General features: G+C 40.1%; 2 protein-coding genes across 11 annotated transcripts in view; one reads left to right on the top strand and one right to left on the bottom strand.

Annotated features, from left to right (window-relative positions):
• Window positions 1–5,058: 5,058 nt before the first annotated feature.
• Window positions 5,059–11,412, top strand: BET1 (Bet1 golgi vesicular membrane trafficking protein). Of its 2 annotated transcripts, none has more exons than XM_080579633.1 (4): window positions 5,059–5,637; window positions 8,455–8,570; window positions 9,541–9,597; window positions 10,178–11,412. In XM_080579633.1, the coding sequence occupies exons 1-4, from the start codon at window positions 5,619–5,621 to the stop codon at window positions 10,187–10,189; spliced, it is 204 nt and encodes a 67-aa protein (XP_080435759.1). In that variant the 5' UTR covers window positions 5,059–5,618; the 3' UTR covers window positions 10,190–11,412. The 2 variants fall into 2 exon arrangements, with proteins under 2 accessions (XP_080435759.1, XP_080435758.1); XM_080579632.1 differs by having other exon boundaries at window positions 5,456–5,637; window positions 10,156–11,412.
• A 1,179-nt stretch (window positions 11,413–12,591) lies between these two features.
• Window positions 12,592–24,158, bottom strand: part of LOC308189529 (putative acyl-CoA dehydrogenase 6) — an 89,580-nt gene continuing 78,013 nt past the window's right edge. For 5 of the 9 annotated variants that reach the window (XM_080579620.1, XM_080579624.1, XM_080579625.1 and 2 more), the window contains 3 exons: window positions 21,090–21,251; window positions 20,797–20,947; window positions 14,235–19,446 (listed from right to left, as the gene is read on the bottom strand). In XM_080579620.1, coding sequence (XP_080435746.1) covers window positions 19,347–19,446; window positions 20,797–20,947; window positions 21,090–21,251 — 413 coding nt within the window. In that variant the 3' untranslated portion in view covers window positions 14,235–19,346. Of the gene's footprint in view, window positions 13,569–14,234; window positions 19,447–20,796; window positions 20,948–21,089; window positions 21,252–24,158 lie in introns of those variants that run through there. The other 4 variants (XR_013946427.1, XM_080579621.1, XM_080579623.1 and 1 more) reach the window with 4 other exon arrangements.

Genomic DNA, 24,158 nt, shown 5'->3' with positions numbered 1-24,158 from the left:
TGGACCTCAAGACATCCACAACAGGATGCAGGCTTGGTGAACTTGAACTGTGGGTAAATGGGGTAGAAACCTTTTTTATCCTGCAGCCAGTTCTCCAGACTTTTTGCCTAACATGACCCCCAAAGGGACAAAAGATTTTGGCTATTGTTCAATTATGGGGTTTAGGGTTATGGCTTGTGTCTATACAGTGAACAACATTTGTAGACTGTCATTTAATTCTAGCTCATATACCACTTTTTTTTTTTTCTTATACAAGTGAACTACTGATTTTTCTTGTCATTTTCAAGCAAATAATGTTTCTTCTGTTGGTGAATGTGCTGTGAGAGCGGAAATCTTTCTTCATGGTGTACCATAAAACATAGTCTAAGTTTGCTTTCAACTATATTTACAAGAAGCCATGAAAAGAACTTACAGCTTTTAATTCTGAAATATAATGATCTTTTCTACCCTGTAATTAATGCTCCTTCCTGCACTGTAGTTACTTCAGTTTTTGATCCTATGCCATAAAAATTGAAGATTTTTTTTTTTTTGCTGACTTCATTAAGAACTAGATCAGGCCCTCAAGTTTTCTATAAATTAAAAGAGCTTTTTCTTAGAAGTGCATAATGCTTCTTTATAGATTACTATGTTAGACCTTCTTCCCAGTTGTTACACTGTATCTGAGAAATAATAGAAACATAGAAATTTTTCAGTATACGTTCTTGTGGCATAACATAATGCTATACAGAAATACACAAGGAAACTCTGAAAGAGCCATTGCAGTACAGGAAGCCAGAAAGTCCTGTTAGCACCATGCTCCAGTACATGTAAGCAGCCCTGCTGTTGTGATCCATGCAACAATCTAAGAAAATGACCGTTAAAAAGGGGCTTTGAATGTCTCATTTCTTTGTGACGGTCTTTCTGGAAAACAACGGACTTACAAGAGCTTTTGCAGATTTATGTTCAGGCATTAATTCCTCTAATTAGTCATCAAACAAATCGTTTTGTGCATGATTTTTTGACCTATGAGGAAACTAAAGAGAATTAAGGGAGTACACGATGTTTTTATTTTTTTTCAAGTATCTCTCTGGTGGCCAAGCACAAAGCTAGCACAAAGCTAGCTCAGAATCCATGAATCTTGATTCACATTCTCATTTTTGCCTTTCTGAACAAGGAAAAAACTATGATGCCTACCTCATTTATCTTCAGAAGTGTGCTGTAGGAAAATGCTCTGCCTAGATACAGGTCTGCAAAATAGCTCTCCCCTCCCAGAAATTTGTTGTGCTTAAACTCTCTGTTTTCATTGAATTCTCTGTTTTGACTGGTGAAAGCCTTTGCCACATGTCTGAAAGGTCAAAACAAACAGAACTCTAATCATCAAATTACTGTTTAATTGCATCTTATGAAGCATTGGAACTGTATGCTCCAGTCATCCCACACATTTGTTTTACTGAAATGAAAAATTACTTTGACTTCCACTTTTTATTTTAAATGTATTAGTCCTCCTCTTTAGACATTACGGTTATTAATGTTCAGACTACTGCAATGGCTCTGAATTCTTATCACTCATTCAGCTGATATTATTACCCAGTCAAAGCTGACATCAGAAATGGTACCTTAATATGAGAGAAAGAAATCATGACTAGAATTATTCATAGATTACACATATGCTACTTGGAAGACAAAGAATCAGTGGAGTTGTTATTTTAATAAAAATTTATAGCCTGATCCAAAGTCAATACAAAAATTCTCTATGACCTCAGTAAATTTTGATTCTTGCCCTCACTAATGAAATTCAGGAGGGAGACCAGCAGTTGGGTCCATAGCCTTCCTTCTCTGTTCTGATGCAATTGAACAGCACTGACAAGAAATCTATAAAAATGCAGCAGAGATATGTGAGTGTGTTCCCTGCTGAATCAAAGAAGAGATCGAGAGCTTGTGCTACTAAGAAGTAACTAAAGGAAAGAATAAACAGAATCACGCTATTTAGCAACAATTAAGTAAACAATAATCATATTTAAATGTTATTACCCATGAGCAAATATAAAGCTCAATACTTCCCAAACATAGCTTATATCAAAATGAGGAGAAAGAAGCCCTCACTGTTAGTCAAAAAAAAAAATTGGGTCGTAAAGAATAAAAAGACTACATTTTCTTCCTTTAAATATTTTCTTCAATCACAGATATTTTCTGCTGATGCTACCCAGGATGATGGATATTGCCTCTCCTTCCCTCAGCTGGTGATTTGCTGCTGAGCCGTGCATGGCCAGCCATCTCCCTGAGGCTTCCCTGAGGATAACATTTCACTATGACTGGAAAAAATGAGACAATACTGAAATCATGAACAAAAAAAATAATGTGATACACATTATGGCCACGAATATATATAAATGCACATTGTAAATTTTGTTCTAAGCATATTTAGTGAGTTGTAAAATCTTATCATGAGTTTAGATGGCTTGTCAACATGTAATGATATACATGTACAAAGCTATGAGACAGAAGTTCTTTATGGGTACAAAGTCTTAATGGTCTTTTGAACCTTTGTATGGAAAGGCCCAGGCATGGATGAGTACAGTTCTGTATGTTCAAGAAGCTCCCCTGATTCCCAGCAATGCAGTTTTATCAAAGATAACAGGAGTTCCCAAAGGCTAAATCTTGTCCTTTTAATATCTTGTAAAAGCAATAAAAGGCTATTTTGGCAGACACTTGGTAAAGGTTGTCATGTAAAGACCCTAGAACACAGTTTGAAAACACAACGAGAAAAGGTGACTCCAGAGCTTAAACCAGAAAGAAGTTGCTGCCTTTGATGGAAGTGCATTAAGACCAGAAACAGACATAGTTTTCTTTGACAGCATTTAATAAAGTTTTGAATCATTGTGATGGATGAAACTGAGAGGTTTGTCTGTATTTGCAGTGATTTACTTATGTTCTCATCATTAAAGAGCTTCAATAACAATTGCACATACTATTCTAATTGTGATTTACATGATTAATTCTTTGCTTGACATTCTAGGCAGCAACAGCAACAGTTCTGATAAGCCTCCTGCAAACATTTAAGGTCTTAAGAAAGGTGTGGTTTCACCCGACATCTTCTTTATTCATGATGGCAGTATTTGAAGACTACAACCAGGAAGAATACAGCTGATGATATCCCAGGTTCAATGCTGGTTTTACAGGAGGAGACACCTGACTGATTGAACCAAGTTTGTTTTAACAGAAGCATTTTGAGGGCTCTCAGTTCCTAAATACCATTAGAATAACTCAGGATATGACGTGAAAAAGGATACTGATGAAAAATGCTCTTTACTCCTTTCTGAAGACACTGAATCCTAATTATTTTGTGATCTAGTTTTGTTACCACATGGTTAATACAATAGTTTTATTCAGAAATGTCTCATCACTTATTACTTAATTGCATAATGGATCAAGCTGTAAGTAGCAGATTTTAAAAAAATAATTACAGCTTACAACTTAACAAAACAGTCATTGAAATATTTGATACTAACATAATATAGTGCAATATCAGCTTTTCAACTCTCTAATGATGACTAACTTGTTAGGTTGTTTTCACAACCTGTAACTGTTGAAAGTAGAGTGTTAATTATGATGACTGTGCAAACCTGTTTATCAAACATGTAAGAACACTGACATTTTGGTTACTTATTTAATAATTCAATGATAATATTGTCATTATTATTATCATGTTAATAAGATTCCCAGGCTTTCACCTGTGTATTGGAAGTTTGACTATACAAGATCTTTTCAGACAGCTTCCTTCTTTTTTTTTTTATTTTTTATTTTTATTGCTTTTGTGATAGAGCCACAGAGTAATCTACTAATAAAATATATGGGCTATTTGCTTTGTAAATGTGTGCATCTGGTTTAATCAGAGAGAGTAAAGAGAACCAACAAATGGGAGCACTAAGAAAAGGTTCCAGTTGGTAGGACATGTGGGACACCCCATGCAGTTTGGGGTAGCCCTCTGGTTCTGAATGATTACTGCAAATACTGTCACCATAACAATAAATCAATAATTGTGTTTGAAGAGGATATTGTTCCTAAGAGAGCCCTAGTTCAAATTTGTAGCATTCATGAAGAAACTCTTATCAGAATTTGCTCAGTTTCCATAAGTTTTACAACATCTCAATTTTGCTGTTTTAAACATTTAATTCTTCAAGCGATCTCTTTGTCCTGGCAAAGTTAGGAAATGAGCCCATTTGTGAACTTCAGGTGGTTTTATCATGAAAAGAATCTTTAATCTAGTGACAGTACTTTTCCCTTTCTTCAGACAACTGATGTATTTCCATGAGCTGAAGTAAACCGAGTCTCAATTCATAAGTGACAGCAGTTTGCAAACTCCAGTAAGAACTGCTGAGCTCCAGACAAAAATCGGTAGATATTTGCTTCATGCTGTGGAACATGAAGGACAGGTTTGCAGTTTGTTACTTCTCCTTTGCCTTTTCTTCAACTTCGTACATGCAACTAATGCCTTAGCTGAAGTTTTTGATAAACTATTTAGATTAACAAGTATTAACACTCATTTTACTCTTTACAGTGCTGTTTGAGATGTGGGCATCCAAATGTGCCTAAAGAGCACATAAATGAACAGCTTCTCAACAATTATTTTAAAGTTGGGCTGATACTGATTAACGTCTTAATTCACATTGACAAGTGGAGAGAAAAGAAACGGTGTAATTAGCTCTGTTTCTGTCCTCTGCAAAAGGATGCATGGGCTGTCTTATGGCAATTACAAAGGCATCAGCAGAAGGGCATAAGGCTTCATATCGACAAGTGTAATTTTATTCTTCCTTCTGCAGCTCTACTCGCCTACAGACCCCTGTTACATCGCAATCTCATTGAAGCAGGAGCTTTGGGACGAGTTTATACAGCTTGTACAATACAAACAGGTCTTGGTCCAATACCAGGCTTCCCAAGTCCTACGAGCACACAAACAGCCCAAATCAATGCGTGAGCTGATGGTATGGTAGCTTGTTGTAATTGGCAATGTAATTCAGTAATAACAGGATCTGCAGCTTCCCAGTTTGAGCTGCTGTATGGCTGTACACTGCAGTAGCACGCCTGTGTGGTAAACAAAATAAGTAAACAGAACTCCATTCAGCATTGAAATTTATTTTTGTGACTGTTTCACAAGCCCATCAGTACGTTATCGTTTTATTGAAGACAGTGATAATGTTGCAGCAGGCAAAGGCCCACATTTGTTCGTTTTCCTCTTCAAGTCCAACGCCTGCTTTAATAGGTGAATGCATTTACAGCAGGCAACATGTTTGTTTTTCCCTTCAACACCAAAGCATGCTTTAATAGGTGGCGCACTGAATACATTCACGGCAGGCTGTATTTAACACGCTTTATTCTTTCGAAGCTGTGAGTGCTGCCAGGCTCTGAGGGGAGCCGGTTGTGCTGGGGCCGGGCCTCCCCTCAGCGGCACGACGAGGACTCCATTTCCCAGCGGCCCCCGCGGCGCCCAGCGGGCCGCGCGGCTCCGGGCGCTGTCGTGGCGCTGCCCGGGTGAATGAGGCGGGCGGCGGCCGCCGCGCCGAGACCCGGCTGCTCCCCGTCCTCCTCCTCCTCCTCCTCCTCCTCCTCCTCCTCCTCCCTCGGCAGCTCCGGGCGCAGCCATGAGGCGCGCGGGGCTGGGTAAGAGCGGCCGGCCCGGGCGGCGGCGGGGGGGGCCGAGGCCCCTGCGGGCCGCGACAACCCTCGACATGTCGCGACATAGCGCGATATGCCGCGGCCCGGTGGCGGCATCTGGGTGTTTGTTGGGCCGGGTCTCCGTGGGCGGGCGGGTTTGTCGCTCCTCACGCAAGCCCTTTCCGAATTCTTGGTGGTTTGATTTAGTTTTGGTCCTTCTCTATATTTTCCCGATATGTTTGGGTCAAAAAACCCCAACCAACCGAAAAAAAATGGATGTCAGTTTACCCCAAAATATAGCCAGGTGGGAAGGTGGAGGGGGTCCCTGCAGAGCTCCTGCCGGGTGTTGGTGGAAGCTGAGGCCTCGCTCCCCGGCCGGCAGCCCCGTTGGTGGCTGGAGGGGAGGGTTGGGCTCCTGCGGGGCGTTTGAAGGGCTTGCAGGTGCTGGGCCCACACGGTGAAGCTTAGGTCGTGTCGTGTGTTCGTGCCTGGGAAGCTTCTGGCTGAGATCTGGCCCTAGAAGGGGGTGTGTTCAGTGAATATTTAGGGGCTGACAAATGCCATATACCTAAAGCAGGTGTGTCTGTAGTGCTACTCTAGATTTACTTTCCATTTCCTATTTGTGTTGTCTGATAGTATCTTTACAAAGTAAAGCAAATCTTGGGTACGCTTCTTAGTAGATCAAGAGAGTGTTGGGGTGTTTACCGTAAGAAGGTGGGTGTTTGCGAACACTCGGGCCTTCAGATCTTGCACCGCTCTTGTTAAACTAACAGCTCGTTCTTGGGTGTGAACTGGGGCTGAAGGCCGTCCAGCTTGTGAGGGTGTTTCTGAAAGAGTGAAGCCATGGAAGGTTTTGGAAAGAGCTTGAGGGAAAGAATGCACCTTCTTCTAGCAGGTCTCTGGCAATCAGTGCCTTAAGGGGTATCCCAAAAGTACTTCTTCAAAAATCTGTTGGAAGGTCAAGCAGAAGACTTAAACGTCTGTGCAGTAAGATCTGCTGCTTTGCCCTGACACTTCAACTGTCAGTCTGCAGTTACCTTTTATTTTAGTTAATGAGCTGGAAGTAGAATTTGGGCACGAGTACTTCTGCCTTTGACTCCAGCTACCTGGTACTTCTATTTTTTTAGCCTGAGATTATATTACAGTGCATGAACTATCAATGCGTGGTACTGCAAGACAGTCCGCAGAGCTGCCATGTCGGAGTTTCTGTCCTTCCTTTAGGCAGTAGTAGCCAGCCTTCTACACAGTCCTTTTATTTCATATACAGAAGTAGCCGTGCCTGTTCGAAAGCTTTGGGACAAGTAGTTCACATCTGCTATGTTGCCATCTATGTCAGAACCATCCAATTACAGTATTGTGGCCTGAAGCTACATGGTATATTAACTTAAAAATGTATTCAGAATTGCTTATCACTTGGTAGGAAGTACTGTATTAGATGCATTTGTAAAACAAAACAGTGGGAACAACCCTGGCCATATTAAATGATGTAATTTTAGCCAACTTTCTGTAACTGACATCAGTACTTACGACTTAGGGGGCAAAAGCCCTCAGCTCTCACTGTGATTGATGATGTATAAACGCACATTTTGCCGAGCCTTACTGTACGTTTGTCATTAGCTTAACTTACAGAATAAAATTTAAAAAACTCTTTACAAGTGCAAGCTAAAAAAAATGTAATTGTGAGCGGCTTTATGGCTTGATATAAAATGATATCTGTTATCAAAAATTCTTTCTTTTACAAATTTTAATACCATGTATGCAAAGCACACAGTGAAACCAATTGAGACATAGCTTTATCTGTGAATGTCATTCGTGTGTCTCTTTTCTCTCGTTTTTTCTCTAAAAGAAAATCAGCATCCAAACACAAAAATCCTTAAAGTGCATCGAAGAGGAATTAACCGCAGGTTCTCAGACACATACTGTGGCTTTCTGACTTCGTGCGTAAATACCAATTAGTTATAACCGGACTGCTGGTGGAATTAATCTAGTAGGATCTTTATGATAAAGCTTTTACTAGTTCTTTTCTGTTTGCTTGTCTGTTCTGTGGTTTCAGATCTTATATTTGGGCTGATCTTTGTCTGGCTTGAACACAGCCTTTTAGCTGCTGTCCCAGTGCTGCTGTCCAGCTGGTGCCTGTCAGAGGCCTTCAGGAGAGGCTGGAGGAATGGAGTACGTGGAGCTGAGGAGACTGATCTCAGTTCCATTCTGCTCTGCTTTCTCTGCAGAGTCTGATGTCTGGATAACTGTCCTGAAGCTCCAGAAAGCAAAGGCAGGAGTGAGAGAATTGCAGACTGCTGACAGAAGTGGCAGTGTGCTCCTCTGCTTAGAGGCCTGGCCTCTGGTCTAAGGTCTTGTTTGTAGAGAAACACGTGTAAGGTTCAGAGTATGCTCTGTCCTTCAGCGGCAGGTGTGATCAAATGTTGTCTTTGTTATTCTTTGTTAGAGAACGATCTCAACTTTCTTATTTTGAATTAGGCTTACCGCTCTATGTAGTGACCTCAGCGCTGCTTTTCACATCTCCATGTAACACCTAGATTGATTTCCATAAAAGCCATCTGAAAACATTTTCTCAGGAAAAAAATTATGGTACTAAAGTGCAGTTGTTCCTCAGTCTTCCCTAGTTTGATTTGCATATTGGAAAGATGACTTCTGTGCTTGAAAAAGGTTGAATCTATTTCTCGGGAGCATGCAGCGCCTCTTCCTGATTGCTTCATTTTGATTAAGGAAATGCATTGTTAAATGCCAAGAGTGCTTTTTCACATGTGAAGGGCACTTGCTGCAGTGGTGTTTTCTGTCTGTAACTGCTGGCTGTTGTATTTATAGGTGATGGAGCACCGTCGGGTAATTACGGCTATACCAACAGTGGATACAGCGTGTACGAAGAAGAAAATGAAAGGTTAACGGAAAGTCTGCGTACTAAAGTCAGTGCCATTAAATCAGTAAGTATTTAATTACAGTCATATTGTCACGCTGAATTAAATTAGGTGGACTGGTGACTTGATTATAGGTGGCAGTGAAAAGTGGCAGTAAGAAATCATGGGATTGCGGTTGTGCCACAAAAACACGCGGGGTTTGGCTAATCCAAGGCACTGGGGCCTGAGGAGGGCTACCCCTGCTTCACTGGGGAGCTGCTGCGAGCTGAGGTTCTGCTGTCTGGCCCCCGTCTTTGCTACAGCAACAGCTGTGCTGCAGCTCTGTCCGTGCCTGGTCTTGTACCTCCCTGGTTCTGACCCTGACCTGCAGACTTGACTTTTTGGCTTGACCTTGGACCTGTGTCGTTGTTGTCAACTTGCCGGGTGATCACCAGCCCTTGCTGACCATGGCTACAGTCTGTGGACAGACTGACTTGCTGCCTTCTTGTGCTGCTGTGCCATCGTTGCTTCGTGGCACAAACGGAGAAGGAATAGACATTTTCACGGAAGAAAATTGCAATTACAGTATAGCAGCTTATCAAAAGAGATGCATCAGCAGGTTACAGGTTCAATTCCAGCAACACTGTCGAAGAGAGTGCTGTTGGTCCTCTGTGCCAAGAGTTGTAACAGTTGTTCCAGGATGTGGATAATTGCTACTCACTTGACTGGATCTCAAGTTTTTGCAAGTCGATACAGTAATTCTGATAAGGAATTCCCTGTTAAAGGAGAAAAGGGGAGGAGATGCATTGAGTACTTTCTGTGACCCTCTAAACTCACTTAGTCAAATGATAAATATTTACTTTCCTGAGGATTATTGATGGATTGCTGTTCTTGTTATTTTTATAACTTGTGTTTGTTTTTCAAAAGCACCAGGTATTTCTTTCACATTTTACCTGGGAAAACATTAGTGATATCACCTATTTTAGAGTAGCTTCTCTAATTTATGTATAACCGTTTACTCATATTTAACACCCCCCCCCCCCCTTTTTTTTAATAGCTTTCTATTGAAATTGGAACAGAAGTTAAAAACCAAAACAAAATGTTATCAGAAATGGTAAGTGTTTAGTCACTAACTGTCTTTAAAAATGGGGCGGGATTGAGAAGTTAGTAGCATATAAATGTTCATACTACATACAAGAACATTCTATGGAAATGTTGACAGCTTATTGCTGGCTGTAAAACGTGACCAATTCAGCAGCGATATTGTTGTTCATATAGTTGCGCGAGTGCAGTATTTCCAAAGAACATCCAAGGTTTTCATACTTCAGATACAACTATTTGTTTTGAATCAGCAAATGTACAGTATTATCAAAAAGGCAGTCCTATGTTTAATTGTGTTTTAGAAGAAGGAAGCGAGAAATAAGTCAGAAATGCTTTGTTTTTTCCACATGTAAAAGCAATCTTTAAGCAAAAAAAAAAATATCTCTGGATAAATTAATCAGCAGGTTTTTTCCTGGTTAATTTTCAGAAACTACCTATGAAATAATTTTAGTTTTGGAAGATTTGAGAGAAGAAAAAAATATATATACTTAAGCTTTGTGGTCAATCTGCTTTCTCAGAGTAACATTTTTTTCTTTTTTTTCTCTCTTTTTTTGTTGTTGTTTAAACGTAGGATAATGATTTTGACTCTACAGGTGGGCTGCTAGGTGCAACTATGGGCAGACTGAGAACACTCTCCAGAGGGAGCCAGACAAAACTCTTATGCTACATGATGCTCTTTTCATTGTTTGTTTTTTTTGTAATATACTGGATTATTAAACTGAGGTGATGCATGTTATCTTCAGTTTAAATTGTGTAATTTCAACCATAGAAGTCTTAATTAATGAAGACGTTGATCTGAACTGGCACATTCTGTTGATAAAACACAATGAAATTGTTGTAAACTGCATTAATACTTAATGCAATGTTATATATAATTTTCTTAATGTATCAGAATTTCTCCCACTATCCCCTGTTTTTGGGGAATTATTTGTAAACACGCAGAAACTGCTAGCATTCTGTGTTGCGTTTTTAGGAAAAAAGTTTTTACAATTGATTTAAAAACAAAATAAATGAAAGAATCCCCCCAAACAAGGACTATTCAGATGTGAAGTATTTGCAGAATTACTAGGCTTTCTCTTACATTTTGTTTTTCATTCTGGACCATGCTCTAAATTAGAGCTCCAGTTTCAGGCATGTACTAATTTTTAGGTTGCAAAAGCGTGAACAATACATGGATCTTTCTGAATTGGTTCTATCTGTGTTTTTTTTTAAAAGGCTGGCCTGAGGTAACAAAAATAATAGTGATACCCTCCTCAAATTATTTTTGCGATGCCCAGATGGATAGGTTTATTAGTCTACATGTTTGAATAGCTTAAACTTTTCATTTTGCAGAGAACTTACTTAAAACTGGATTTTTCATTTAAATGTGACCAATAATGCTTGCACATCTGTTCTTTTAAGCAGATATGGACACAGTACAAGTGCTTCCTTTTATATTTAAAATATCCAAAACGTAACGATTCCATTGAATCACTAGAACTTTTACCATTAGTTTCTTTACTTTTCAGTCAGTGATGAGTCCCTAATCTACACTGCATGTCTGAAATATGAGGTTGAGTATTTTTAATTTTGTATTGAAGTATATTATGATGCACCTGTTGGAGGTGCTGTCATATTAAGTTTTTTTTTACTTTTAACACTTAGCTTTAGCTCACCACATGGTTTCTAATAGTTGAAGCTATTACATTGCTGAGTTCAGAGTTCAAAAAAAATTGTTTTCTAGATATGAAAACTCTAATTTTGAATGACTTTTCTAGAAATACTGTATAACGTTGCGACTAATAACTTAATTATGTTCTAACAAATAAAATGCCCTGGAGTATTCTCATTGTTGTTGTTTGTATACATACTTTTCTGCTGTAGAATACCAGTGTTCTTTGGAGATGGTACTGCATTAAAGGGGCTAGACTTGTGTGTTGTGTGCTATTAAAATAAATGGAGGTGTATGCTACGTTTTTTTTCATGTTAGTTTTCATATTGAACAGAAGTATTACATCTAAATCACACAATCTGAATATTTATATAAAAGTAACTAAAATGCAACTGTTCCTAACCAGGTAAAAAGGAAATTCATATAAAATAGGGTTTCTCTTCCTCCTTTCCTTCCTCTCTTGCTTCTTTCTTCAGTGGTGGGGTGGGGCTGAGGGAGGAGGAATAGGGAAAAATTGTAAACCTATGCCTTTCTTTGTTTCTTCATTTAAAGACTGTGACATCTATATTGTTACATTATTTTACTTTTAGAGCAAATACAGGTTGTAGTGGTTTTCCCTTCTCTTCCTAAAAGGTCAATTTTCAGTTTAAAATCTGAACTGAAATCCTGCTATGAGAGTATTTCATGAAGAGAAGAGGCATGGCGGTTGGTGGGAACCATGCACTGCAGCCTTAGAATTTTCCTCTGGAGCTGTCTTTTCTGGTACAAGAGTATTATGCTGAAAGTCTTTGGAATTCGCAAATAGTTGGCAAAACTTCAGGATGTCATGGCATGATCATATAGAATAAAATATAGAGTGTATACTAGAAAAGTTCTAGTAGCACTGACTGTACTTGTTGCAGTTACTAGGGGTTGAATGAGAATACTGCACTTATTTATTGGTTTTGAGATCCTCTGTATGAAATTTTTACACAATATATATTGTTTCTCAATTTAATGTAACTTAGATTCTACCTAGCAACTATATGGATTACTTCCAGGTGGAAGGAAATACAACACAATCTTCTGACTATCGGTCTATTAATCTTACAGTGTCTTGGAGATTCCCTAGAAAATGCTTACTCACACCCACTTGGTTACAAGGACAATTCCACTGAAGCTTTTTTTTTCTTAGTAAGACATAATGTCTCTTCTGACTCAAATGGCTGTTTTAGGAGAGTTACTGATGTTTTTGAAGGTATGGCTGATCAGCAAGTAAATGTAAAGAATGAGGTTTAAAGATCATATGAAGAACTGATGCTCATCATAGTAGATGTGTATTTCAGTGAGATTTTTTTGTGTAACAAATCACACAAATTTTGAAAATAGTTTTAGTTATTTTAATAGTGTAATATTCATTACACTTCAGTGTGGCATATACATTTTACAATCTTATTTAAATAAGTACACAATTTTCACAGTGTGTTTATTTTTAATATTTTTTCATTCATAATTGCACACAAAACTCTAGGTCTCAAAATTTCTGATACAATTAAACGGTTGTTTGTAGAATTCTAAAACCAAAAATCAACCCCTACTCCCACCACTGAACATGTATGCCAGAAAGTAGTACGAGTCAGTGTGAAGGTAATGAAGACGACAATTTTATGCCACCATTGGATCAGGAGGCTTGTGATTTTTGACTTGCTTTTGCTGAAGGAACTCATTTTGATATTTATGGGCTGAAACTTAAATATATGGAAGGCAGTGGTAATTGAGAACAAAATCATTGTTCCAGTACTTGAACGTGACTGGGAATATTTTTTGACTTAATTAATTGATCTTGAAAGCAAAGTTACAGTGTAATTAGATTACGCTACTACTGAAATTATAGCTGTACCCATATGGAAGTTATGTTTTTTAATTGGTGGCTTAGATGCTCTTAAATGTAGTTATACCTTGATTAAAGAAGATGAGATTCTATGATTCTGTGAAGATTTCTGGGTGCTTAGTGTGGATCACGAGAGGCTTCAAAGCCGCAATTCACCAAAACCAGAAAAAAATCTTGCAGTAGGCCACACGCTTTCAGACTGTTTCCCATCAGTGTGAATTTTGTATTGGAGAACATGTATCATGATATTGATACATGTATTTTGCTGGAAAAAGTACTGTTCCTTTTTTTATTTATTTCACCCTTGAAAAGCGTTGCCTTCAGTATGCAGTAAAATCCATGCTCTTTGATTTTTGAGGTAGAGTGAAGACGTTACTTGCTTGGAAGAGTTTCCATGAATTTGCATATAATAGAAAGCATGGTTTCATCAGTACCACCTCCTATTGACATTAATCTCAAGTCCCTGTAGAAATATAAAGAAAAAGATTTAAACATTTGCATCCTATACTGATGGAACAGGTGCAGAACTGTACATGCCCATGTATTCCTCTGCATTTATTACAAAGCTGCTTTTACTACATTGAATCCCCTTGTTTGTAGAAGTACATACACGGTGTGGACAAATGTGTCAGCACCATGAATACCCTCTGTGCACAGGGATGTTGCCAGTTCAAAATCAGGAGGCTTTAGATATCATTTAGCACGTCCAGTTTTCAGATTCTTTCAAAAGTAACCTTAACTTGGCATAACACTATATTTTCCTCTTCAAATGAGTGAAAACTTCTCCTAGCATACAACTGCCACTGCTTAAGCCCAGCCAGAGCTCATGCAGCGTCCATGCAGAAGGTGCCATCACTTTGGAATCGCAAGTAAACCATCACAAGCTCTTCCCAAGTGCGTATGTACTACGTATTTCTGCCAGTTGTTTGCAGAACACCTCATCCACTACCTCCTCCTGGTGAGCCTGTCTGTGATACTTCCTGCAACATCCCTGCTGGTCCTTTGCCAAAACTTTAACTGAATTTTAGGGATTTTTTTTGCAGGGGTAGCAGCAAAACATGTTGCAGAACTTTGCTTTGCTTGACTCTGTGGTAAAAGAAGTATTGATAAATCCAAAAGGTAGTGTAGAATTGTATGAGGATGGTACTTTTTTATACAGAAGGTTCTGCACTGAAAAAAAAAAACAAAACACTCTGGTCTCCCTAATGGCTATGTGAGAGCCAGCATGCCTTTAGTTTAAATCTTTGTTAGTATGATGCTTCTCTGTTTAAAAAATGAATAGCTGCTCTAAGCTTATTTACTTTTGATTTGATATTTCTAACTGGACTCATTTGAAAACCACCATTTATATTGCCAAGTCATCCCTGATGGTATTGCTTAAGTTCCCTTGGCTAGCCAGAATGCAAACTACTGCACTTCAAGCAATTGTCTTCACAAACTTCTGTTCCTCTTTAGGGAGAAGAAAACAAAGCATAACAAACAAAATTTTGTTATACTACCTCTTCTTATTAGTTCAATATCCTGAAAATTCCCCACCTTCCTATGGGTTTTGGTAAAGACAACAGAGCTGGAACAACAGCAGGTTAGTTGTTCTTTGTGCTGTGGTGCTATCTGTTTTTTCAGGCTGTAGAAAGCCTCTGCCAGTGCTTTGCATCTTCATAGCATCATTGCAACAGTAAGCAAGTAATCCTCAAAATTCTTCCGTGATGCAGATAAAAATCCTCCATTTGCAGTAGGAGTCCTGGACACGTGGTTTGCTTATATCAAGTTATAAATAGGCAGTAGTAAGATCTGGCTTTGGTGTTGTGCGACAGATATTTTTTATTATTAGATAGATATTATATAAATGTATTTTAAAAAAGGAACCTTTCACATGATTGCGTGTGTGTGTGTGTTTGTGTCTGTCTTTACAGAATTGCTGGTAATTATATTTTTGTCTCTGTGGGTGAGATGAGGAATATTTCCTCCTGAACTTCTCCCCCATGGAGACGGGACAGAAGGTTTTACCTAGTTTAAGAGGACCGAGATGACAAAAGATTCAAATTATGTTAATCTAGCAGCCCTCTTCTGGGAAAAAAGACACGCTCTCAATGTAAGAAAACAAAACCACAGGACTAACTACTCTGCCAGGAACCCGATGAGGAAGCTGGGAAAGATGACATGGTAATGTAAGCTTGTATGTAAGCTATTTATTGTAAGTAAATCTTTTGATTGTTAATATTGTATCAGTAATTCACTATTAATACAGCATATAAATATTTTAATAGATATAAATATTATAATTGTATTGTGTCAGGCAGGCTTCCCCTGGAATGCTTTTGTTCTGAAACTGCGATGCTTTGCTTTGAGTCCTCTGCTGCCTGTCATTGCCCCCATGGCAGAACTGCATGCCCTGAACTACCTCCAACTCTGCAGAGGTGAGCACTGACCTGCAGTGGCTTCACCCTTATCAAGGATGGTAAGGAACTAGCTCAAAACATACTCAGCAGTTACAAAAGGTGTAATTTTGAGGGATGCTGTTGAATGCCGTTCTCCTTGGAGAGCAGGAGTGGAGGATCAGAAAGCCCAAGCAGTTTGCCCCAGGAAAAGACAGCCATTGCATTCTGTGCCCCTCAATGCATCCCCTCAAAACAAACAAACAAAAACAAACAGTCCCAGCAAGGAGTTTCCTCTCAGTCAAGAAATCCCCCACACCTGACACATCAGTGAGAGACAGATTAAAAAAAAAAAAAAAAAGATTACCTCAATGCTAACTAAAAAAAAATGTACTTCAGAGGGAAGGTGAGGAGCCCTTCCCACCCACCAACCTCAGTCCATGTTACCAATAATCTCTAGTTAGGCAGCAAAGGGGACAAAAAAAGGGCCGTCCACATTGTCAAATGAAGTTTCCTGTCTCCACAGTTATCTAACACAGAATCTTCTTTGGGAATGCATCCGTAGGGGGACCCTCTGTCTTACAGCTTGAATGCGTTGCTGAGTTGTGTGTCTCAGTCCAATCTCAGTAGCATAAGTCTTACAATAGTTGAGTTTTAACTTCCCTCTTTTGGCTGTCGTTTATTCTTCTGCATCCACAGATTCAGCTGTGGTTTTGCACTACCCAAGCTGTGCCCATCACCTTGTTTATAAACTTTTTGGTGCCAGTAATCCTGGAAATCAGGGCTGGTTTTCAGGATAAGAAAATGAAGTAGGGACAGGTACCGATCTCACAGTGACCACAAATACAGCTTCTAAGCTAGTAATATGCTACACAGGTGCTATGACCACAGCTAACACCACACACTAAATCTGTCTCTAGCCCCAAACCAGTAAAACTGTAGTGTTGTACAGTTGTGCATCCTACCACCATTTGCTGCCTACAACCAAGAAGCTCTGCCTGCTCAGGAAGCCACTCTGAGTTACGTTCTCCTCTCAAAAGCCATACGGCGGTAGGATCTAAAAAGCCCTTTCTGTTTGCAAACACCCTGAGAGGAAGCTGTTGCACTACCTTCAGTGCAGATGTCTCCACATAATTTTAAAGCTCTGCAAAAATGAATGAAGTCTTTTTTTCTTCCCCTTTTCTGGTGGGCCTCTTGGAGTTGCTGGTGCCGTTTTGACATGGGGAAGAAAGTGAGCACCTGTGAGAGTGGGGGTTTTGGTTACTCCAGTTCTGTTTTTCACTATCAGCCTGACTTCATGGCAGCAGTTCCTCGGGGATGCTGCTCCCTGATTTCTTGGCAAGGAGACCATTGGTACTGCACTTCGCTAAATCCTTCTCAAGATCTATGTGCTTCAAACCATCACTGCTTCCAAGAAGGCTATTTGAATGCTGCCTCCTTTCAGCACAAATTCCACTTGATTACAGAAGGTTAACACCTCCCCCCCCCCCCCCCCCCATACTGTGTTACAATTGTATTACTGGCAAGACTTTTTTCCACAAAATGTACTGATGTATCCTCATGTGTAATATTGCGTGATCTCTTCCATCTCCAGACTCAGCTAGATCTCTTACAAGACCTCTGCAGAAAAAGCCTGAAACTATGTATTTGTTTTCACAGATCACTGAGAAACAGTTATTAAGTCTTGTCCCAACAGTTAGCTACTGACTTCAAAGCAGATTTTTGTCAGCAGACCTTGATGGGTTTTGTTTTTGTCTGGTACAATCATAAATTGTGATAACGACACAGACTGATTTAAAAACCCAATAGTCTAGACTCATTCTAGTTTAGACATGCTTTATAAAGAATGAAAGACTATACAAAATGAAACCGATTAAGATATTTTTGATATTATTGACTTTTTAAACATTTAAGGAATATAAAAATGATTTATAAGGAAATGCATTCCTTAGTCAAAAGATACTCCACTTAAAAACTATATAGAAGTTTGATTTTCAACTATTCTTAATTACAAATAAAACTTCATATTGCAATACTTAGGTGGCAGTTGGGGAAAAAAAGAATCCTTTTTCTTCTGCAGCTATGTGCACTTCATCTATTTCACATGAACAGTCCATCAAGATTTTTTATTATTGCTTTCTTTAGTCTTTCACAATGCACCGAGGAAAGAAATCTTAGTATTTTCCCCATCACACCCCCACAAGAGTAAAACCTGTAAGCACTGGCAGCAGATAGACACAGTGTTTAGTACTTTAAAAAGATCTTAAATTAAACAAACAAACAACTCCCCAACACTTTTTTAAGATCTCCAGTCAACACATTCTTCATATCTCAATAGAAGTGTATACAATTATTATTCAAATATATAGATCACTAGCTGAATTTTTTTAAAAAAAGTCATGTTATGAAGCCTGAAATAAATGCAATATACTTGCTTCTGAAAGTTTCTCTCCCTCTGGTCTCTCACAACCTGGGGCTTTCATATAGATGGTAGGTTTGTTCAATAACTGATTTTTCCCAAGTCATGATGTCTTTAAGGCATTTAATGTACGGGAGAGAAAAAGAAATGCAACTCCAGTCTGGCTCTCTCCTGCAGAACCAGGCTAGTAGGCTGAAGTCTGGAAAGTCCACTCTTACTGGTGTATATGTTTCTGTTGAACTCTTTGATATTTGAGCTCAAAACTTTTTTCAAACCCATTCTCTTCAGAATCCCTACAACTGAAAATGAAACATTTAAGTATATAAAATCAGCCCATTATAGGTACGTACATGGTGAAACAGTTATCTTCAACTACACATTCTAGAGTGTAATACTTTAGAAAAGACAGTTGTTCGACAAAGTTTAAAAGGCTAATGATTAAAATGGACTGATGTGAATAAAGTCTTTTGGCAAAGTGTTGTGCTGTGTCTGTTTAGTGTCTTCCTACTAACACCAGTAACTTAAGTTCAAAGACTTAATGCACTAACCATGCATTATGCCGTGTACTCTTTGAATAGAAACAGCCTGACGTGTCAGAGACTAACATTTCCTTGGAATCTTGGTAAGTATTATGCTGCAAAAATCTTTGTACATTGTGACTGGATATCACACTGTGCAGTTATTATAATTCCCGCATGCTACTTTACAAACACCACAGTGACGTGAATGGTTACTCAGACTGCCATACAAAAAAAAAAGAACAGCTTTAGGAAAGTCGCTGCTTTGCTTATCGTTACAGATTAACAGGATTCTAAATTGAACCTGTAATTGTTTATTTAGGTAATACTTTACTTCTCCCTTCCTGGTGCTTATGGTTACTCAATGAGGGAATTTTACTGATTCACAGAAAAATTTAGACTATATATATAACACACCACTTTTAGCCCTATTTAAAACTGTTTGTTTTAGAGGCAGAAAGAAAGGTTTCTTTAGCCAGCAGACACAGTTGATACCAATAGGAAATACTCTGGAGTTCTTCTCAGGGAAAATGTGACTGTACTGATGTGCTTAGAAACCATTCTGGAATTCACGCAGAAAAACCCTGTCCACAATTAGCAATAATATACATGTACATGTACATGGCTTAATGTCTACACATTTCTACATTGATAGCAAATGCTTCAGGACAAGTATTCACTTTATCCAAAGTGCCTACCACAATAGCTTTCAGCACCTCCATCACTGAGGACCATTAGCTGCTAATGAACAGGTGGTGAAAAAGGTAACTAAGAAAAAACATCTTATTGACAGCTGGCTTAAAACCACCACCACACAGCAGTCCCTACCTTTCAGGTATCCTTAAGTCAAAAAAGGTTAACAATCTCTCTGATTTACCACAATGGCATTCTTGTTCGTGAAATGCTATTAAAAGTGGAAAGACTGACTCCTACTTCTGATGAACCCTGTCCCACAACTCTGCCATCCAGGGCAGGGTGAACAATGCAGAGAGGCATACTGGAGAACAGAGAGCTGAGTCACTCCATTTGCTGGAAGGGAAAGTGTCTGTGTTACCTATAGTGTTATACCCTATAAACAATACTATATGGGTTGGGCATCAAGGCCTGACTTGGGTGTTTGGTGTACATGTCCCCCACCCCTATCCCATCAACCAGTAAAGGACAGGAGTCAAACATCAGAAGGTATCTCTTCCTCTGCTGTACTGGATAGAGAAGTACAGAAGAGACCTGCCGTGAAATCACTGATATGTTTACATGCCACTCTTCAACACTCTGTTTCTACTTTTTTGGGGAGAAGCTCTCATTACTCCAAACAAATCAATCTATTATAAAGAAATACGCTTTTTTCAGTATTTTTTCAACATGTTCTGTTCTCACTTTACACAGATGCCTTTGCTAAAGCTCTGAACTAACTGAACCACTAATTTTTCCAACCATTAATTAGGTATTGCGTTATGAGGGCTGAACTGAGATCTGCTCTTAGAACAAAATCTAAGTTCCATTTTGGTCCTCCAACACAATATAGGACATGAGGCCAGCACGGCTGCCAGGAAAACTATTTGCTTAGAGGGAATTTTGCTGTAGAAGTAGATACACTGCAAAATTTCAAGGCCCTGGCATGGGGCTTATTTAATTTGCAAAAAAAGGCTGTTTTAATGATCTAAAAACTTGCGGGAAGCAGCTACTTCTCTCAGATGTCTCACAAGGTACCTAGTATGACTAATCGCATGGAGATTGCTCTCAGAAACTGCTGCAGGTCCGTGGGCAGGACCAGTCCCTCTGTCTGCAGTGAAGCAGGAGCTCACCACAGGAGTCCAGTGCTGAACTCCAGTTTCAGACACACGTTTAGGGTGGAAATATGGAAAAAACCATGAAGTTGATTTTCACTGGTCCCTCAGAGTTAGGAGAAAAGCTACTGCTTTGTTTTAGTTCTGTTCCTGTAATCAAGCTTATAAGCACAGAGCAAAGGAAAAAAAATCACTTGTTGGTAGGCCTCGCCTCTTTTCATTGTCATACTGCCTAGCACATGCCTGAGGACCATCAGGGAAAACACGGAGTTTACTTTCTTTACCTGAAATTCAAGCTAACCTGTGGGTAGTTCAAACCCCACAGTTGTAGTTTGGCCAACTGTTGGCAAAGGAAGAGCCAGCCTACTTCCCGACACCAGTCACCCCCACGTCAATGGGACAGGGGGTGCCATTTTGTTGCATGGTCAAGGACTGCAGTCAGAGCTCCAACGTAAATCAGTGAAAGGCTGTGCAGTGGGACAGTCATCAGCCAGGAGCTGGTGGCCTTTCCGGTGTGTGATCTTTTAGCAGGGTATTTAAGAGGGAAAATTGCAGTGAAGAAACCTCCTACATTCACCACTCACTCGCTTACCTGTAAAACCTGCTCACCAGCACCTCACTGGTGAATCCCATTCCTCCCCAAAACTGCAGACAGCTGTCAGTCACTTCACGGGCCAGACGACCGGCCTTTAGCTTAGCCATGGAAGCAAACTTGGTCACATCATTGCCTTCCACATAGAGAGCTAAAAAATGATGAAAAAAGCACAGTTACACAAGGGCACTTATTGACCACTGCCTGGCAACCATCTCCCCATATTCCTTCAGCCTGCCAATGCTCTTTGCATTAGAAAAAACACGTCTGGGAGGGCAGATGTGGGCGCTCACCAACAGTGCGGTACAGCAGCGAGCGCAGCAGCTCCAGTTCGGTGGCCAGCTCTGCCAGGCGGAAATGCACGACTTGGTTGTGCAGCACGGACCGGTCAAACACCTTTCGCTGGCGAGTGTACTCAATGGTTTCTTGTATTATTGTTTCCAGCGGTGTCAGGACTTCACGAAGCAAAGCACAGAACAAGACATAGCTTTACCCAGATCTGTTTTTTTCCTTCCTGTTGAAAACAATTTTTTTTTCCCAATACAAACGATACATTTTTACAAACAATATATTAGGTTTCCTGAAGTAAATTATTTCATATGCTCAGTTTGGGGTGCAGAATTTCAACTCCTAAAAAAGTCTGGCATTCCCTTGTACCTTTGAAAACAGATTCCTTATCCTTATTCCACCTGAGTCCCGAACTGCCAAACTCAGAGGAGAATGAAGGGGAGTGGGAGGAATGCAGCAAAGTCACAGAGAGCAGTACATAATAACAAGCATGTAACCCTTACCCTTAATATGCCATCTGGGGCTCTACCACAAGCTTGTGGAACTCCTGCTTTCCATGCTACCTGTGTCCTGAACAGCAGAAATAATCCCAAAATAAAATCTGAAGGCAGGCAGTGTGCACATTGAGCAATGCTCTAGAAATGTAAATTCAGGGAAGCTTTCAAGGAAGAAGGCAGAAATCTATTTAGAGATCAAGGAAAGTGAATGGACTCTGATTACATTCCATGATCCAATCCCAATAAAGAAAGGAAGGAGAAAATATGAAACTTCACAGCCCCTTTTAGTGAATCCTAAGCTGTGCTTCTAATGGAAGCAGAATCAAAATAGGACACAGCTGGAAAACAGGTGAGAGAGATGGGAGAGACTGCTTTGAAGTAAGTGAACTAGTTTGCTGCATTTTTTCTTTTCTGACCAACCTTAGAGCGACCCTGTTTCAAACAAGAAAAAGGAAGAGTGTTTTCTTTCCAAGACAAACCAGCCTTGAAGTGATGGGATCGGCTTTCAGTCTGTCGCAGCTTTGCTAGGACAACAGCAGGTGCCGAATTTGTGGGGAATTTTGTTTGGCAAACGTGGGCCCATGTCATTGTGGCAAGCAGTAGGGAGAGTAGAGAGAGAGCTTACAAACCCATCTGTTTGATAAGTACCACATTTTCTCTTTTGAAAATATGCGTATCCACATCCACACACCTTTAGAAACTGAAAAACAAAAATCTGTATCTGAAATGCAAAATTCAGCCAGGCCTTGGACTACTACAAAATCCCTTTTCCCACCTGCCATGGCTCCTGGAGGTACCCACATGCAAATTCCTCACAGGAGCCCGGTGTGCTTCCATTCTTCTTTTTTGCATCAATATTGAGACCACCTCTACTTAAATTTCATCCCTATACTGCTCTCATATATCCTCATATACATCCCTATACTGTTCTCATATGCAGACTTTGCTTCCCACCATGGTCATTTACTAGCTCTTCCACAGAGCACTGCTTTTTGCATCCTGTCCCCACCACATCCCATGAGGTGAACGCCTTTTCTCATTCCCTTAATATTCTCCCCCCTTTCTTAAACAACTATCCACATTGTTTATTTCGAAAAACAAACAAACAAACAAAAACATATATAGTAAAGTCTTGTTTTCTTCTGTGTAAATTCTGTGCTGCCACTCTAATGTTGGTTTTCTGGACAGGAAAATAAATCGCTCTCTCCAGCTACATTTCTTTTACAAAAGGAACACCCCCGTTTTCCCAAAAGACCACGTAACACAATGCTGTAAGATGTATGATGCTAACAGCTTTTTTGCTTGTATACCTATGGTCTCCAGCTTGGAGAGATGCTACAGAAAAAGCAAGAAGCGTCCAGGCACCTCTTGCTCCATACCCCAAACCGGGAAGCATGGAGCTGAGGCTGTGCTGCTGGGAGGGAAACCAAACAGTACGTGCCAGTGCTAGGACAGCAGAAGAGAGGTGGGAGGAATAAGGGCATGGGATTAGGCTTGAATAGGTCTGTCAGGGCAATGTGCTCCAGCATGGCTCATTTGGTTGCCAGCATCCAGATGGGAAATGGCAAAGCAGCTGCAGGACTGGGTGGGAAGGAGCAGAACAGCACCTGCGTCAGTCCTGGCTGCAAAAGGGCTGAAGATCACGATGGGGTTTTGGTCCATCTCTGCTCAGGCTGTCACCACGCATCAGGGCTGGGAGCAGGAAGCACAGAAGGGTTGTTTTCACCATGCTTACTTCTCTGCTTCACTGCCTCCTTCCTGCCCCATGTCTCAGCTAACCCATCCTCCCTTGTTTCCTTGGCTGTCATCACTGCCCTTCTGCTTATTCCAGGAACTGCCATTTGCACACAAAAATAAAAAGAGGAGGTTTTCTCAGGACAGGTATTTAGAGCTATAAGCGTAGCTCTGAAATGGCAAAGCTTGACTGTGAAGCAAACAGCAATGAAACACAGCATGTCATGAATACCACGACTGCCAGCAGCCCATTACAACATAATAGCACAAAACACTTTGCCAGTTGCGTGATAAATATAGAGAAATGACATTATCACCAGTGAAATTCATTTTCTCTCTAAACTTTCATCCTTTTACTGTACTGGCGTGTTTGTTTCCTCTTTTGTCATACAATGTTCTTCCCATCCTCAGGCAAACCTGGCCTCAGGCTGTCTGACTGACAGCACACGCAGGAAATGTCACTCAGGGGCAGGATAGGGACCATGCTGTCTACCAGATAGCAGAGCATTGTGAAAGCTCTTGCAGTTGCCAGATGCAGAACAATCTTTTCTTCGTACTTCCATCCAACTTACATTTTCCCACTTGAAACTTCTGCTCACTGTAAACACACTTTGCCTTGCTATTTCTCCACCCAACAAAAAAAGGAAACTAAAACATTTTTCTTACGCGGTCACTGATCCCTCTCTACTGAGCTAAACAATCTGTCTCTTACGGACGTGGGTTGCCCATGCAAAAGGATCTGTCATCCTGCCGTGACTCAATGGTGCTCATAAAACTCAGGCTACAGGAGCAGATAGAAGTCATTAGAGAAGTGCCATTCTGCTCTCTCACACACATGCTGAA

The sequence above is a fragment of the Anser brachyrhynchus genome, assembly GCF_964034855.1.
Source record: "Anser brachyrhynchus genome assembly, chromosome: 2".
NCBI classification, from domain to species: Eukaryota; Metazoa; Chordata; class Aves; order Anseriformes; family Anatidae; genus Anser; species Anser brachyrhynchus.
This window is presented reverse-complemented; position numbering and strand designations above follow the sequence as displayed.